The 18,319-nt window shown below is 37.8% G+C and overlaps 1 protein-coding gene across 1 annotated transcript in view; it reads right to left on the bottom strand.

The window, feature by feature from the left end:
- pex14 (peroxisomal biogenesis factor 14) overlaps positions 1-18,319 on the bottom strand; it is a 45,608-nt gene that overhangs the window by 24,104 nt on the left and 3,185 nt on the right. Inside the window, exon 3 of the mRNA XM_037271157.1 lies at positions 2,345-2,429. Coding sequence (XP_037127052.1) covers positions 2,345-2,429 — 85 coding nt within the window. The remainder of the gene's footprint in view (positions 1-2,344; positions 2,430-18,319) is intronic.

The raw sequence follows: 18,319 nt of genomic DNA, 5'->3' as shown, positions 1-18,319 counted from the left end.
ACTGTATTAGAAATTAAGACTGACGCGTTTGCAGTAGAAGAAGCAGGATGATTTAGTTTCTAGATCAAACGGTGAAGAAGACTGGGGCTGCATTTACACCGCAGCTCACAATGACCAAGTTCTGACTTAGTGTCCATCTGTGATTTGTCTGTTTACCTGTACACAAGCGTTTCATGTGGCACATAATGTATATGATTTAATTGTCGTTACATTTGCTAACTCACTTTGCATGACGTTCAAAATATTACAAGTTTTGACACCATGAGAAAATACACACAAATAGCTAATTGAAATATGAAATGTGTCATTTTATTGGCTGACTCTACTCGCAACCTTCATTTCCCCAGTTCTACATTCAGTATTTTTGCATGGTGGTCCAACCAAACTGTGGTGTTCCTGTCATGTTTCTTAATATTTAGGTTTTTAGAGATGATTCTGCAGATAACATTGTCTTAACAAAACAAAGTATGCAAAAATATCCATCACATTTATTTATCAAATGTGTACCATTTAACCTGAGTTGGGTGGGTGGCTGGGTGCACAGCTGACAAAGAGTGGGGTACAACCTGGGCTGGTTTTTTTTTTTTTTAATGTCTAAGCTGTTGGGGTAGATGAGTGTGTGTGCATCACCGATCAGAGTATTTTAATGACTTCAGACATGCATGGATGCAATCTGTTGGTTTACATTGCAGTCATAAACCAGAGAGCAAATTCAGTTCAGGTTTGAATTCAAATTTGAAAGAGAACTCATTTTGATCTGGGGCGTTTGATTTCATTTTGATTTTTTTTTTTAACATAAACATAACATTGGGGAGCAAAAAATAATTGAGGTTGTGTCACTTGAAACTTGAATGGTTTTCTTTCTACAATCAATAAATGAAAAGTGGTGATCTAAAATAAGAAAAAACCCACACTCTTATGTCATCCTCCTCGAGCATGTACGATAAATGAAAAACGTACACCCCAGAAATTAAGGCGAAGTAGCCTTGTCAAGACAAAATAAATAAATAAATATGTCTTATAAGTCAGTATGAGGATGCACTTTTCCAAAATAAATGATTTGATTCCGAGCTTTACTGTTGAGTGGCTGAAGAGTTATCCTCTCAAAACGGTAATGTACTCTGTGCTTAGTGTTTCATAGCTTGAGTTTCTCTCATCTTTACAATGTCTTTCCCTGAGATCGATGTCCACATGCAAATTGAGGCTTCTTGTTCAGATCTACAGTGGAACTAACTTTCCAAAATAAATCTGCATTAAAACATCATACATATTTCATGGACTGGAAGTGCAGTGAGAGCAAACAGTTTTTCAAGTGCAGCAAATAGTTTAAAACAAAGAGAAAAGAATGTAGTGTATGGTAGTATAAACATTTGGTGACAGGCTCTTAGTTTTATTTTTTATTTCACCAAACAATCTTCGCTGCGACAAACACAAAGAAAATATATCAAGAGCTAGGAAAAGTGTACTACAAACAGTAGGTTGTAGTTGGTTACTTACTCAGTTATGGAGCTTTTACACTATTGTTTTTAAATCCAACTTTAATAATGCCTGTGTTTAGGCTATAGGAAATATGTGGTTTAGCACAACACATTATATATTATATTATATATATATATATATATTATGTTATATATTATATATATTACCGTAATTTTCGGACTATAAGTCGCACCGGAGTATAAGTCGCACCAGCCATAAAATGCCCAAAAAAGTGAAAAAAAACATATATATGTATATAAGTCGCTCCTGAGTATAAGTCGCCCCCCCACCCAAACTATGAAAAAAACCGCGACTTATAGTCCGAAAATTACGGTATATATATTATATATATGCATATAGTGAAACAAGCCAAAACAAGTTCATTGTGGTAAGTCAAATAAATATTATGCACCATGTTTTAAAAGCAATCTCTCTGAATGGCAACAAAAGTCCTATCTGTCAGGTTTCAAAGTTACAGTAACAACAAAGTTAAGTAAAAGGGTTCAAATGCTGGAGGCCAATATTGAAAATTCCATTGAAAATGCAGAGGGAGTTTGTCAATATTAATTTTCCTGAACCCAAAGGAGCATCCCAACTGTTGTGTCATCTATTCACAGGGCCTGAATCACGCACTCTGTGGCTAAAAATCGACCCTATTAGATCCCCCAGAGCTACAGCCCCAACCTCTGACTCAAACAACCAACTATGAGCGGAAGCCTACCCTGCTGCATTTTTCAATACAAATGACTAACCATTTACACATCATCTGTATTGTATAGCTTTCATACAACACTTAGTTGGAATAAAATTAAGTTATTTATTTCATTTAAATTCTATATTTCGTTTGCATAATCTAACCCCTTACCTTTTTTCTTCAGGAAGGCTTTTCTGGTGGCCAAGGGACTCTGATGTACTTTTGGATTTTGAAGAAATTTTATAGCTGTAGAAACCTAGGAAGAGACAAAAGGCAGACAAATGACAAAACATGAGATACACAGGAAAGTGAGACTTTTAAAAGCCAACACTATCAGTAAAGGCAAGTATTCATTGCAAGTTGGTTTGAGGGGAAAGAAAAAGGACAATAAAGAATCCATTTAACGGAGACTGCTAATAACGGAGCCCACCTGACTACTTTCAAGCCACTGTAAATGGAGAGAATGACCAAATCAGCAGTTATAAAATTAGCCCATCAAGAGTGGTGGACAAATGGAGTAAGGAGCTTAATTTGCTATTACCCTCTTAAAGACAAACTTCCATTGCTAAGTGCGCTCTGAAAGAAAATCTATACTTAATGCGGAGGTGATCATTTGTATCTAATAACTTCAGAATCCGAGGCTGAAAACCTCTGTAATTCTTCCAGTTAAAAACCTGTCGTGATCAAATCACACAGCCTAAATGTTGTAATGACTTGAAACGTTAATGCACTACAAAGTTAAATCGCATCAGAACATCAAAAGTTTTAAGTGCACCGCTTTCATCGATTCTATTATGTTTTCCTTTGAGGTGAACTTTAATTTTCCATCCGAGTATGCATTTCCAAGAATTGGAAGGGAGGTGGAGGAATTATCCATCAAACTGCATTAAACAATACATTTGAAGTGGGCGGCCTCGGAAAATGAATAAATATGTAAGAAGTCAGAGAAAGGGGGAAATAACTGGAGAGGAGGTTTCAATGACTTATCACACCTGTGGTCCCCGTGATTCAATGGAGAAGTCATCCCTCTAATAGGTTGAAAGGTTTTGATTACTCTTCTTTTCTTTTAGTGTTGAAAGATACAAAGTGATTGAGCGCCTTGCCAGGAGTAATTCATTTTGGCTAATGCGTTGCATATACTGCGCACCCATTTCGATGCAAAAGCGCGACCGTTTAAACATGTCCGATGGGTGTTTGAGAAGGCGAGCAAACACACACACAAGGCTATCGTGTCAAAGCAAATTCATGGTTCTTATTCAAGTGGACTTGACTTTTCATTAGTGCGTGCAGATTGCAATTAAGGTGAAACCAAATTAAGTACACTTTATTCTAAGATGGTAGTACATAAAATATTTCCAGGCAGTCAATGGAGGACATTTATCAAAACTAACCAAATTTGCCAGTAAAATTTTGTTAGTGAACAGATAAACACCACAGTTGTAACAATTAAGAGGTCTTGATGTACATGAGGGTCACAAAAAGGATACAAAAATAATAACTACTATTTGGCTAAGGGATTTACACTTTTACCCACATTCACTGACAACTAGGGTTGTGAAAAATGGAATCTTTATATCTCAATTTCATTTTAACGATATCTCAACATATTATCAATCTATGAAACTTTTTATAGTGATTCTACACTAATTACAAATTCGACAAATTCTTTTCTGGTTTATTGTGTCTATGACCTTTGAACGACAGATTTAAGGATTAAGTGTCACCTTTAAGGATAATTAAGGCCTTCATTTAATAAAATTAAATTTAAGACACTTTTAGGTTCCCAGGGAAAGCACTTCAGAGGCAAGTAAATGAAAGGGCAATACTTATCCGCAAAGCCCCCACCACACGGAAAACAATAAAACTTTTGGGCCAAAATATAATGGCAAAACACATGCAGAAATGCAGCTTTGAGAGCGTGACAAAGAAATTCAGCTCTTCGACAGAATTACATCAGAACAACAAAAATGAAAATCTAAAAACAGAAACACTCAATGGCGGTGTATTATGAAAATGTGTGCTGAGTGAGAGAATATTGTCACCTTACCGTAAATCTGTTTAAATTTAAAACCAAAATATGTTAACATCTCAGGTAAATTGAAAGTTGGGGAAAACTGTTTTTGCTGTCAAAATATTATGGGAGCTATTTATTTGTTTCGGTTTTCATTCAACTTAAGACATGCTGATGACGTCTACGTCTAAAATTAAATAGACAAAAAATTAAATAAACCTTCAACATGCTGCAAATTCGAGAAAATGTTATTTAAAAAAAACATGCCTAATGGCATTTGAACAAGTTTTTTTTAATCTTACGCCAATATTTTGAAGACACCTATTATACCTGATATTACTAATAAAATATTGTGGTCATGTTAACAGCATAAGGACAACATCTTGGAAAGCCCATGTCCAGCTCAGCACCAAACTAATGAGGCACATGTCCATTTGTTTAGTGGTAGATCTTTAGGGAAAGGAAAAGTGCACTTCTTAGCAGATGACATAGAAGCTTTAAACAAGTTCCACCCAGACATCTCAATCAATTATAACCACATTGCACAGATTTTAGTCTTGTCTTGTTATTGACTTATAGATCATCTCAGTTATAGTGTTGGGTAGCACAACTGAGCTTTCAGGGGGGTGGGGTGGATAACATGACAAGATATGTTTACCTCTGTCACAATTTAAGACAAAAATAATAATTTCTACTGGTAAAAAAACTAGTAAATTTCCTTTGATTTTATTTTTATAACTATTAAAAAAAATTTCAAGCTCTACTTTCTCATGTGCTAAGTGCTTCACGTTAAGGGCAATAATCATTACAAACCAGATATCCATTAAAGTGTGAGGTGAAGCTGAAAAAGAGGCAAAAACTCAATCAGAGGAGCCGAGACCATTAACCAACACACTTACTGAGAGTGAAGTTGATGAGCGAACAGGATTACTGCCATGTTATTGAGTTTGAATTGGACAAGACTTGCGCTACACTGCACAAAATTAGAAATGTAATGCGTTGATTTGTGCTAAATGAGAATAAAATATATTTATGCTCAGACCACATGGTTGGGGAATACATGTAAGCGGTTGTATATATAATAAGGTGTGTCAGAAACGTTCCAGGACTGTTATCACAAAATATATAAATCTACTTGTCGTAAAACATGTTTTCAGCATTCTATGCTCCACATTCCATGCACTCCTTGAAGGGTTGGCGGCCCTCCGTAGTTCAATTGGCAGCGGCCATGTTGATGTAATCCACTTTATCAAAATGGGCAATGTTCTCACCCAGGAACTGCTAAATGCTCAGGACATTGTGAGCAGGCGCTTTGCAACCATGAGTTGTTCTGCCACAACGCTCACCTCTTTTCAACACTGAAGAACGCAACAGAAGACGTGCTGGTCAATCGTCTGGCCCACACTGACTGAGGGAAAGTTGTCGTTTGGGTTGAAAATTTATACTTTTGTGATATCAGTCCTGAAATTGTAAGTATTTTCACTATACCAGCTAGTAAAAACATTTAATTAATAAAAGAGATATAACATGTATGATTTCATAAATACTGTAACTTTGAAAAAAAGCATGAATCTCAAAATGAAATAGTGACAACAGATTGGCCAGAACAAACAGTTATTGGGATGAATCAACCCCTGATAATGTTCTTATATTGCCAACTAAGCAACTAAAATTATCAAAAAAAAGAACAAAAACCTTCTGGATGAATACTAATACGAAGAATTATTAAGGCACACCTAAATAATTATTAATAAGCTCTAACTAGTTCCCCACAACAACTACTATACTTTTTCTCTATTTGGAAGCCATGAAGCAAGTAGAATTTAGGTAGGAGGTGTAATGGAGGGGGCTCAAAGGAAGTCAGCAAGTATAGAATTCAGTCTCAGTGTGAATCAATTCATTCCCAATTACCCTGGCCTGTATATTCATGTTAAAGTGCCCCTGATATGATGACACACTAATCGCCATGGACAAAAATTGTATTAGAATCATCTCACATTTCCACCTTTAAACACATATTTGGAAAATCAAAAGCATGAGAACGTGAGAGACAGCAAAAAATGAAGCTGTTAATTTTATGCTTTCTTTAAAGCAGGGGTGTCAAAGTCATTTTTTTCGCGGGCCGCATTGTAGTCATAGCTTCTTTCGGAGGGCCATTATGACTGTCAACCCAAATAAATGTATGAGCACCTCATATTATATAGAGTAAAAGTTACAAAACAAACTGACAAATAACTCATTTTCAAATCAGACAAAAACTCATCAAATATTTAAAAAAATATATATTATTAAAAGTGAAGACAATTTGCAATTCTAGTAATGACACACGAATTTGATGCACAATTTGTCTTCGCGGGCCACATAAAATGATGTGGCGGGCCGTATCTGGCCCCCGGGCCTTGAGTTTGACACCTGTGCTTTAGAGGATATGACTAAACCAAATATCATCCTGATACAAGAGCACATCTAACAAAAATGAATCTTTAATAATTACTGTATTTCCTTTACTCGCCTGACTGGTTGATGTGACCAACAGCGCTTTTTAGCCATACAATCTTTTTAAAAGAGGGGGTTTTAAATGCCCTTCTAATTGTGACATGGTTCCCACCTTAATATGACCTTTAGCAGAGGAAGCAAAGCCTCATGGGAGCAGCTATAGAAAATTATTGACCCTGTTAGAGATCAGGAAGCGAGGCGCATGCATGCTCCACTTATACACTATACAAGATATATTGTATTGTACTGTACTGTGTTTTTGGTTATTATCAAGAAAAGCATAGAAAATAGCTGCATATATTAAGAGCTATTTTTTGTTGACGTATTTGTCCAAATAGAAATATCTTTAGTTGTACCAGGCATTAAAAATGAACAAAAAAACTGAGGAAACAGATGCGATCTAAGATTTTATCCATGATTGTACCTTACCTCAACAGTGTGGCTGCTGCTGAACAATTTCTGTCACAGCAAAACACCAGTACGTACTTGGTTTCACTTTGATTACTTTGATTATTTTTGGGACAAAAACGGAACACTTCACAAAAACTACAACACCTGCTTATACAACAATTGTGTGAAAACGGGTCAAATCAACCGGTTTTATTATAGACTTTCTAACAGGGGTGGAAAGCAAAAGGGTAAATAACCTTGGCAGAATTTCTGTGTCCTGTGCTCTTAGAATGTGGTCAATTTTTATTGAATGATGCCCAACGTTTGAAAATTAAAAGGTCAAAGTCAACATCTCAACACATGAAACACACAATGGAAAACCCAATTGACATTTAGGTTTAAAAATAACGTGTGTATCAGTGTATCAGTGACAGCCACTGGCAAGGCTACGATGAAGATATCAAAGCGGGATTACGCAATTTTTTCAAAGAGGACCTTAACGGAAATCTGAGTTATGTTCCGTCTTTTCAGACTGCATGTACTGACCAAACTTTCCATTTAGCTTAGTTTGGAAATCAGCACTCTATCACCACAAATATGAAAAGGCTGAGTGGTGAGAAAAAAATGAAGGGTAAAGTACAGTTGATTCTTCACCACGGACTATGAAACAGTAAAACTACAAACTCTAATACAATATAATACAACTGAATGTATCATACTGTTGATTTCTCCCTAAAAATGAAAATAGAGGTCATGTTAACTATAATTAACAAAAGATACAGTTTACCCGCACATATAATGATTTATCAAGTTATCCGATGACCAAGGTTTTTTTCAACTAAGCTTGTGCCTCAACACCGAGGATGATGGTTTGACATTCAAGTTTTATGTTAGTTATAGGTGCATTTACTTGGAACTGATATATTGATCGGGCGGACGCTTATTATTATAAGAGTCCGAATCGAGAACCGTTAGGCACCTGAATTCAACCAAAGACCCGAAATCGTAACCGGAATCGTCCAAATTCAAACGATGCCCAACTCTGGTCCTGAGTGATTTGTGGACATCAGTAAAGGCTGAGGTTGCTTATCATTCATTAGAATGTGATTCCGATAAACTGCACAGCACATCATATATGAAGTATGAACATTTGCAAACCCCCTCATTACGGACGGGTACCGATCCATGTTACTAACCTGGCCCCGGAGCTTGATTATTGACAACTGGAGTATTGATGAGCTCCACCCTTAACAGTTCTGTTAACGGTTTTGGAAAAATGACTCTTTAAAAAAAATTATTAAAAAAAAAAAAAAGTTTAGACAACATATTTTGCACCTTATATCTCTTTGATCTCCTTTCTCACTAGCAATTACATTATTATATTCATCAAGTATGCATTTTCACAACTAGAGATGAGCCATTTCGTTCTGCTGCAACAAAGGCTAATTTCTTTTTCTGTGTAGAATTAGTTTTACTTATTTTACATGGATGTCATAGTAGGAAGACAAGTACATTCATTATTTAAAAAAAAAAAACAATTCCAATTCTTGCTTTGCTGTTTTTCCAAACAAAAATAGCACTGATAAAAACAATGTTGAAGTACAGGATCCGTAAGCAGTTTCGATAAGCATCCCTACCCCGCATTCACCTTTACAGTTGCTGCTTATTAGTGACAATGTGGCTTTAAACATTTGCACATGCAAGTCACTTTTGGCCACACAGTCATCACATTTGAAAAGTAATGTGAACAACCACACACAAAAATCGAATGAACAAAATACACGATCTGAGCATTTGACACTGGACATAAGTATGACCATATGGCAATGGAACATGAAAGCCTGGCATTTTCAAAATTGTTCAGGTTTCAACATTGCTCTTACACCGAAAGGCTAAGTGGCTCAATTTGTATTTGTTTTTATTCAAACAGTCCCAAAACAGTCTTGTTTAACAAGGGTCTGACATTTCTCAGTGCGCAAATGCAATGTAGTGAGATGTGAATGTTTAGTTAAAAAGGAGCTCACAGAGGATCGATGGATAAAGAGGGAAGAGATTTGAACAAAAATGCTAAAATGGACCACAAATGCTTTTTAATTCAGGTAAAAGGCAAAAACCATGATCCGGGTGCTGCTCTAAGATATGAGGGTCATCCTATATGAACCCTTTTCACTTTAGCAGTCAGGGGTGCAGTAGAGGAGTCACAGTGGAGCACAACAAACTACTTAGCCACCACAAAACATTCCAGCCTCTTCTCAGCTGCAATCCAGTAATGGATACTTCCTCAGATCCTCAATTGGTCAAAATGTTTTCATACAATAATTTAATTCAGAAACACATTTACAAAGCAGGAGTAATCAATTTTAATTAGTTGATTTTTTTTTCATTCACGTAAAATTTAATGTACTGCCATCGATCTCTTTTGTTCTTTAATGCAGTGCCTCTTTCCTGTAATTTGAAGCTTTCCTTTTTCTTTTTTTCCTCCAACCCCCCTCCAAATAGTCAATGATGACATTCTGTGACAAACAGAATGTGCTCATCAGCAAAGGGAACAGACATACCAATGCAACTTTAGATCAGTGGAATGTACCCAAAATACAACTTGAACACACATGTGCAACAGATGAAAAACCTCAAAGTTTGAAGGCATTAACAAAGCTTAGGAAAACTAAGGTCAATTGTAGAAATTAAATGTTTCGTTATTTTGTGCACGCATGTGCTACAAGAGGAAAGCTTTGCATAACGGTGATTAAAACATTTCACTTGGTTACCTCCGTAAAAACAGAGATTTCACCAGTTCGAATAATTCTTTTAAATTTCAAAAAGCATACTAAAATCAATAGCATTTGGTACATCATGTACATTTCACTGATTTCTGTGTTCGCTGGTAAAGATAAACCCGCAATAGAACGATAGTAGGCCGACATTGTCAAAAACGTTCATGTTGAGATGCTTTTGAAGCCATGTGTTTTCACTCACAAAAACAAACTGCTGAAAACCACAGTGATTTTGAAAATCTAGTGGTAGAGCAGCCAGATAGAGTAAACCACAACTGCGTTTCTTGAGACCGACCCTGCACCTTGTGTTGTCCTTCACATCATGAAGGACCGGCGGGCTTTCGCATTCAATTAGCTGATTGAGGCAAAATGTAAGCGGCACCAGCAGCAAACATTGTGACGCTTGTGTCCAACGGACACACCACAGAAGTTGTGTCGCCCTGTCGGGATGACCGAGGCCTTCGTCACAGGCAAATTGCTGTGACAAGCCTATCGTCCACAGACTCAAGCTGGCTTGTGCGTGGCATCCTGTCACCTGCCAAATTAACTAATAAAACTACAATGGAGAGGCAAGTGACAGCAGATAGAAGCATCCTTTTATTGATCAAATTATTATTTCTTGAGTACACCATGCCAACCTGGCAACATAGTGCTAACAAAGACAACCAGACAGATTGTGACATTCCCGTGACATTATAATCACACGTCAACCCCCTCGCCAGTCAATAGGCCGAGCGCGCTAATTGTGTGTCCTGGATCACCAATTTCATGGTCTTCAAAGGGGGGGATGCAGGGGCAGGAATTGGTGGCATGACCCTCCACACATGGATGAGAGCTCCCTTTCCTCTCGGAGGATACAAGGCGAGGATAGTGTCAGGAGATGCATGCTGAGGCCAGAGTGGATCCAGAGAGGATTAACATCACCATCTACTGGTTAGGGGTGGTACATGCGCTTCCAAGGGGTGAGGGAAAGGATGGCAGTACCCTTGTGGCCTGTCTTTGACATAGACCTGTCAGAAACATTTAGACACACTTGCCAAACAATGGCATATCTACAGCGGCAGATAAGTCAGAATGCAATTGCCATGGGGGGGGCGGCACAAAACAAAGAGTACAGACTCGAAAAAAATGTTGGTAAACTCCTTTACTGGAGGCCTCCAGCAATTTATGAGGATCTGACCTATGGGAGTAAGATAAGCAATAAAGGAGTGTGGTGCTGACTGCATAGGAAAGTAACAATCTTCAGGCTCGCAGAATTAGAAGTTATCTTTCATCTATTTAAGTCCCTGCCGGACTGCACCAACGCGACAGCCCGTCACATTGAATAATCATTCTTCATTTCAACCTATCTGAACCGGTCAGACTCCGCACTGATGATCTCATAGTTGTAAAATGGCATGAAGTCACATGTGTGGCGTTTTGTTTATACATGACACACCTTAGCATGATACACCTTTCCTCAGAAGTTCAGAGCCAAGTTGTAAGTTGTGGAGAAGATTGGAAAAAGAGTGATGAATAAGGATAAGTGCCAGAACTAGCACTGGCCCTATTTGTATTCATGATATGATAAGTTTCAATTATGATTTCATATCTTTGTACTATATTTCTTTATTACTTCTAACATTTACTGGGCTTGAAATCTCAATTGAAGCCATTCCATACAGAATGATTTACCTCACGTGCAAAAATTGATCAATCCAAGTGGATAAATCTCAAAATATTGTATTATTCTACATACATTTTACTTTTCCAAGTGGATAAATCTCAAAATATTGTATTATTCTACATACATTTTACTTTTTAGGGTAAAGGCAACTTTGTGAAAATTAAGTTTTTACAAAATGCGCAGCTAGCTTCCAAATAGCTATCTCAGCGCATAAGGTACTTCAGTGAAATTTGTCTCTACCCTCATTAAATGACATTTAATTTATTTATTTTTTCTTTACTAATAAGTTAAGTCCTAGTGGTAGTTGTGAAAAATCTAATGTAATGCTTTATGAAGCTGCAGACACCCTGGACAGTAGCTCTACACAAACTTAAAGAAGGCAAAACTGATGGATGACAAGAGAAGAAAGACATGTGCAGGCTCAAGAATGGCAAAATCCAGGGTGTTGTGTTACACCGAAAGAGCAAAGTTGACAAGACCAAAAAGAAATGTCAATGCCCTGTCTCTACATTTGACTCACTTCCCTTTTCCCCATTGCGGTGATACTCAAAACCACTTTCTATAGAGTAGAACATGCTTTCAGACAGACGACATGAACAAGGACAACACAAATGAAGCAACATACCAACAGCGTTGTGTTACAAGTCATGTTTGGGCTTTGGGGACAACCAAAGAGGACTTCACTCTTTCCATCAGTCTGCCAGAGCCACCTATAAAAAAGTATCCAGGTTGTATTTATTGCAGAGCTACTGCAATAAATACAATGTGGATTGCTTCAGTTCATGGTGGCAACAATACACACAGCCATCTATGATTCTAATCAAAGAGAAAGCAAAATACCGGTGCCAGGAGAGCGGCAGTAGAAAACAAATGCAATATTCATGTTAATCACTGCATTAACAAGACGTTGACAGTCTTGACAATCGAGCAATGATGGGGACGCCTAGATGTTGAATAATTGTTAGGCGAGCCAGAGGGGATGGTTGTTTTTTCCAGTGTTCCATGCCGTTTCACTCCGGATTTCCACTTGTGCTACAAATGGATAAAGTTTCACCACACAAGTTGAAAAGTGTGTACATCATGCAGTCTGAGGTGGCCGCCTTTAAAAATGCTTTAAAATCCCACTTTGGGGAAAACTGGGTGTGGGGGGGTTGAAAACATTTTTATACTCTACACAAAGGAGTTTTAACTAGACTCAACACTTTGAAGTGAGGCTAATTAGACAGCATAAGTCAGAGTGATGTGCTGTTTAGTTTTAAGATGATTTATTTTAAGATGATTATGAGTTTCATTTTTTGTTACCCTAATTTATTAGCACTCACTATCGCTATTTTAGATTCCCCAGATAAAGCCGCAATCTCAGGAAACCATACACAGAGAAAAGATGAAATCCCATTAGCATTTTGCTTTCATTATTTTTAATCAAAAACAGAAAACTGACACATTAATTAATAGCCATTACCACTTTTGCCACTCTCTCAGAGAAAACATTGTTGGGGGGAAGCAATTAACTTCACAAAATAATGAAAAAGGGGGGGGGGGGGGGATTAAAAAAAAAACTAATAAATGTCTTCATACTGTAGGCCCTATAAAAGTAAGATGTGCAATATATTCTAGTTGTCATATTCCATTAAACTGCTATTACAGTCTTGACGGAACTATTAGTCAATACGTTAATATGCTGTTGTATAGTACATTATTAGTGTACAAGCTTGCTTTCTGCAACAGTGCATTCATTTGCTTTCAAACAAGTCGATTGTTGCACATCTAGGACTTTTATTACTGATTGAGAAAGAGTCAAAAACACCAAGTTGAATCTCCTTTAAACCTCCCCTACCCTCCTTTTGTATAAAGTGCATTCACGTAAGCATAAATTCATAATTTACATTCGAACATTTCTTCGAGGTGACATACGAGCCTTTTGTCAACACGTGCGTTTCCACTATGCAGTCTGTGTTCCATCTATATGAATTACAGCTGGGATTGCAAGAGCAAATTATTTGATTATTTATGCATGTATGACTGTATAAGGGGCTACCAAGGCAAACAAGGAATTACTTGATTGGCCTAAGTTCAGTTAACAAAGGAAGAAATATGATATTGGTCGCTGGGCCAATCAAATGTCAACATGATTAAAATGGTCACTCTTAGTTCAAACATCTAAATTACACGGCGTAAAGCTTTACGCATATGTATGATAAATACTTATTTTAGCACAGAGCTCATCCATAGCTATACACCCTGAGCAAGAACTATGGTTCTTTAATTAAAATTTTTCCCAAAAGGCAGTTTTTTTAATTACATAATTAGTCTAAGCAGCCTGTTAAGAAGTGTGGTTTGCAAAATGCACTGAGGGAAAGCCAGCATTTAGACAAAATATCTGTCGCTGTGGGGGTGCTCGCATACAAATGATCAGATAACTTATGGTGGAGACAGATGAAATGGGAGTGGGGATTAGTTTAACAGAGTACTTATACCACATGGCACTCTTGTCTTTTTCCCTGTTTTCCACACTAAGTAGATATGCAGCAACTGTTATTACATCTCTGGATATGAGACAAAAAGCAGCAGGTTTAGCGTGGTGTCAGCTTTGCAGTTTAGTAGAGACAAAAAAGATGGCGGAGGGGAGAATTACGTTTGCTATGTTAAATCACACTCGAGAAGACGTCCCAAAAAAGTGAGAAATATGCTGACAAATAAAAAGGTCTCAGTACTTGAATTACCATAGTCATTTACCTATTAAAGTGAGGCTGCTTCCTGTCAATCAACAGCCATCACATTCTCATTTTGTGGCGGAAAGCAGACGTAATTGCTTCTCATACTAATCAACACAACTTGTGTAATTATGCCTTGAAAGTGACATTGGAGGCTGAGAGCGATGTAAGCAGTCTTGACAGCGGAGACGTCTCCGATTCATCAGGAGATTTCCAACCTCGCTGCAAGGAGACGAGCCACTCGCCGACCAAGTCGCTCACTCTGGCAGTTTGCGACCGTAAACACAAAGAAAAGATGATAAATCAAGCGGAAGTAATTACAAAGCAGAAGAGGAACGAAGCCTCGGCTCGGTGAGGCCACTTTCCCCACAGTACTGGAGCAAAATGACGATGTGCAATTAAATCAGTCTTCTATAATTTCTCAAATAAATACACTATGACAGTTCACTAAATTGTGGGAGAATGAGAAATTACAACACTGTTCCCAGACTGTTTACATTGCTCATCTTGCTGAGACAAAACACGACAAACGCATTTCTAAGCAAACGTTAAATTGACAAACGCATTTCTAAGCAAACATTGAATTTGGCTTGGTCACAGACCAAACACATGGTTGCCCAACAGAATTTTGTGTAAAATTAGCTTTGACAAAAACATTTTCCTGAGATACATCTGCAACAAGTCACTATGTGGCCTAACCAGCAAGGTCAAAACCGGGTCAAAAATAATTGCTGAAACCAAAGAGCCACAAAAGATGACACAATCCACACAAACAGCTTTGGTACTTTTCAGTGAATTAAAGGATCCCCAATTCACTCAATAAAAAGGCAAGATAAAAGGCTGTGTTGGTAAAGCAGATCCAAGTCCAGATCTGCAAAAGCAGAAACCACAAAATAGATCAAATTCATAAACTGGGCTGGAATCATCTGGCCTCATCAATTTGAATGATGTGGGTGGAACCAACAGAAAGGAGTTGCCAACTTCAAAAAGAAGTCAACTGGTAATTTTGGCACACTATTAGGGGAATAAGCTAAATGATTTCATCTGCAAACAGAGACAAAGAAAAGATTTATGGCTTATAAAAACAAGTTCTTAGAAATAAAAAAGCCTTGTCTGTGTCATTCTTCCTTCAATGCCTTCAAACTCAGCTCATATCTAAAGAAATTATCTTCCGATGGTATACAAATCAAGTGCATGAAAAAGAAAGGCTAAACAGGAAAAGCAAGTGTGATTCACCTCCTGCGTTCAACCTTAATGAGTCAAAAAGTGTGACCTGCGCTTCAACAAGAAGCCCAAGCCAGAAGCTGTAAACTCATTTTCCCTCATTCAAGGCAGCAATGTCGGCAGCAAGATGTGCTCTGAGCATGCACGATAAATCTGACGTGAAATCATAATCATAAAAGCAATTAGCTGACCCTGTGCCACTCGTCCTTGGACATGACAGTGAGAATTCATTCAGAGTCCTCTAAGGATGCTGGCTGCCGGGTTGAGTGGGGTGGGGTGGAGTGGGGGGCGGTTGGGTGGGGTAGTGCAACACAGCAACAATAAAATGGAGGGCCCTTCCTGTATCATTAACCACTGAAACAAGCAGCGCATGATGCACCAAGACTGTTGTGCTGCAAAAACAACTCATACTTTTCAAAGACAGACTTGGCTTTTATCCCGCACTCAGAGGATTACGCTCGAGTAATATGTCAGAATCTACTCAAAGTGTGGTCATAGGTAATGCCATTTATTTAAGTCGCGTGTCGGAAATCAGGCAATTCCGCACTTTCACTTCCACACCCAGTAATTACACAGAGGCCAAACTAGTGCCTGCCACCTAGTGACCATCTTCCTCAATAATCATGAAATATCTCTGAGCCTCTTGCCCCCGCTCGGACCATAACTCTCCTTTACGGCAGACAACTCCAATAAAGGATTACAATTACAATGAAAGTAATGAGCAAAGAGGAAAAAGGAAAGATCTCTGAAGGTTCCCTTGACTAACTAAATGGTAGCCTAGTTTCCTGACAGAATTGAGTTAACATAGCAGAATCATCAGTGACTCCCAAATAATTAATTTGGAGAGTGCTGCAACTTGCAAGCCCTAAAATTTGAAATAATGAATATTAAAAAGTGATGAATGTGAAGTATGAATTAACAGAGATGAGAACTTCCGCGGTATTTTTTTGAAACTTTTCTTTTGACAAATCAGAATGTTAGGAGAAGAAAATTACAAGAGCTGCGAGTAGCCATAAAGGGCCCCTCAAAAAACTGGCAACTTTGGGGTCCTGGCACAATAGAGAAATGGCATAATGGAGTAATGGCATATCACAAAATAAAGGAAAAATAATAATCATTTTACATATTCATGCTAAACAACCACAGCTTGAAATTTTGAAATTCAAAATGGCCAACTTCCAGTTTGGTTTTAAGGTATGGCTCCAAAGACTTTTTCAGTAGGTCTTGGGCTGTTACAGGGGAACATTATATGGGGCGTTACTGAGGCATTTATTGTAAAGGGTATAATAACTCTCTAAAATATAGATTATTTTAGCTAGGCCTGATATGTGTGCAAAAAGACAAACACCTGTTTGCTTGTGCATGAAAACAAAGTTTTTGGTACTCTGCCGGCAAAAAAAAAAAAAAAATCCACAATGGTCATTTTTTGGGAAATACGGGTGCAAAAAAAAAAAAAAAAAAGAAACACGAAATAATGTTGTGCCAATTGTGAAACATGGAGGAGGTTCATTTGTGCTCTGGGGCTGCTTTGCTACACAATGAATGGACTGTATGACTGTACAATGAACTCTAACGACAATTAAGACACTGGAACAAAACGTGATTGCCAGTGTCAGAAAACTCAGTTCAGGATGCAAATCCTCGGTTTTCTCAAAGGATAAAGGCCCCAAAACACAGCTAAAAACTCCCACAAATAGCTCAAAACAAAACACTGGTTTATTCTAAAGATTCCTTTTAATTCTGCTGGTCCACGATTCAAAAGCATGTGCAGTAAATGTTCTTTCATTTTTTTACTTGTGTCAGTTTTAAAATTTGAGTATTTTAAATCCATCAGACATTAAGAGAGTGTACTCTTGTGTGAAAAACTGCAAAATAAGGAGGAGAGACTAAAGAATTGTCATGACTTGAGACTTAGCATGTGATACAATTTTACATAACACACACATACACGCACACACACAAAGAATAGAAAAATCTCTTTTTGGGGGTGACAAATAAAGAACATCAGCCTGCACAGCTGGCAGGGGAAGAGCAGTAAACTATTCTGCTGAATAAAGGCTTCAGAGTCAAAAGGAGAGAGCACTGGCAGAGGTGCCTTCATGTTTGTGGCTGTACTGATTATTGCTGGCACACACATTCAGGTGCCCCCCCGCCAACTCCAGTGCTTAACACCCAACCTCTGTAGTATGACGGCGGCTGCGGAAGGGCGACAGAAATTTGGAGACTGCTGAGCTGCAACTGATCACTTCAAAGCAGCTTATTTAACGCTCACTAAATTTTTCATCATAGTCGCTAAATATCCTGGGGAAGAGGGGCTTTTGAAGTTGCAGCGAGAGCAACGATGTTTCTACAATTCTTTGTCGTGCTCTAAAAATAAATTTCAAAAAAACATCCTCAGTTTATATTTCATACATCCTCACACAGTCACTATAAAGACTTCATAAGTTGGATCAACATTTTGCTTAGTGATGCAAATATTTATAGACTCACCTTTAAAAATATAAGAATACAAAAACAATAATACATAACTGTAGTTTCACTATGTTGTCCTTAGAGCAAAAGTTAAACTTAATAATAAAAATAAATAATGACAAAACAGGGATTGTCCTACTTTACTATTTAGCCATAAATATGGTTTCCACCAAAATTTTACAAATTTTTCCATTGGCCCACTTCACGCTATTTTATTTTGACCCCGGTATTTATTGGCCTGTTAAATTCAAGACAATTACATTTGAGATACTTTAATGGCAGAGAAGAAAACTCTTAGCACAGAGGTATGAAAGACAAGAAGAAGCTAGGGAGGGTCGACGGCGCGGCACCATTGAGCGGTAGGTGGCGAGCGGTAGGAAGGGGGGGGCAGAGAAAGTC

Source organism: Syngnathus acus, chromosome 2 (assembly GCF_901709675.1).
Source record: "Syngnathus acus chromosome 2, fSynAcu1.2, whole genome shotgun sequence".
Taxonomy (NCBI): Eukaryota; Metazoa; Chordata; class Actinopteri; order Syngnathiformes; family Syngnathidae; genus Syngnathus; species Syngnathus acus.
This window is presented reverse-complemented; position numbering and strand designations above follow the sequence as displayed.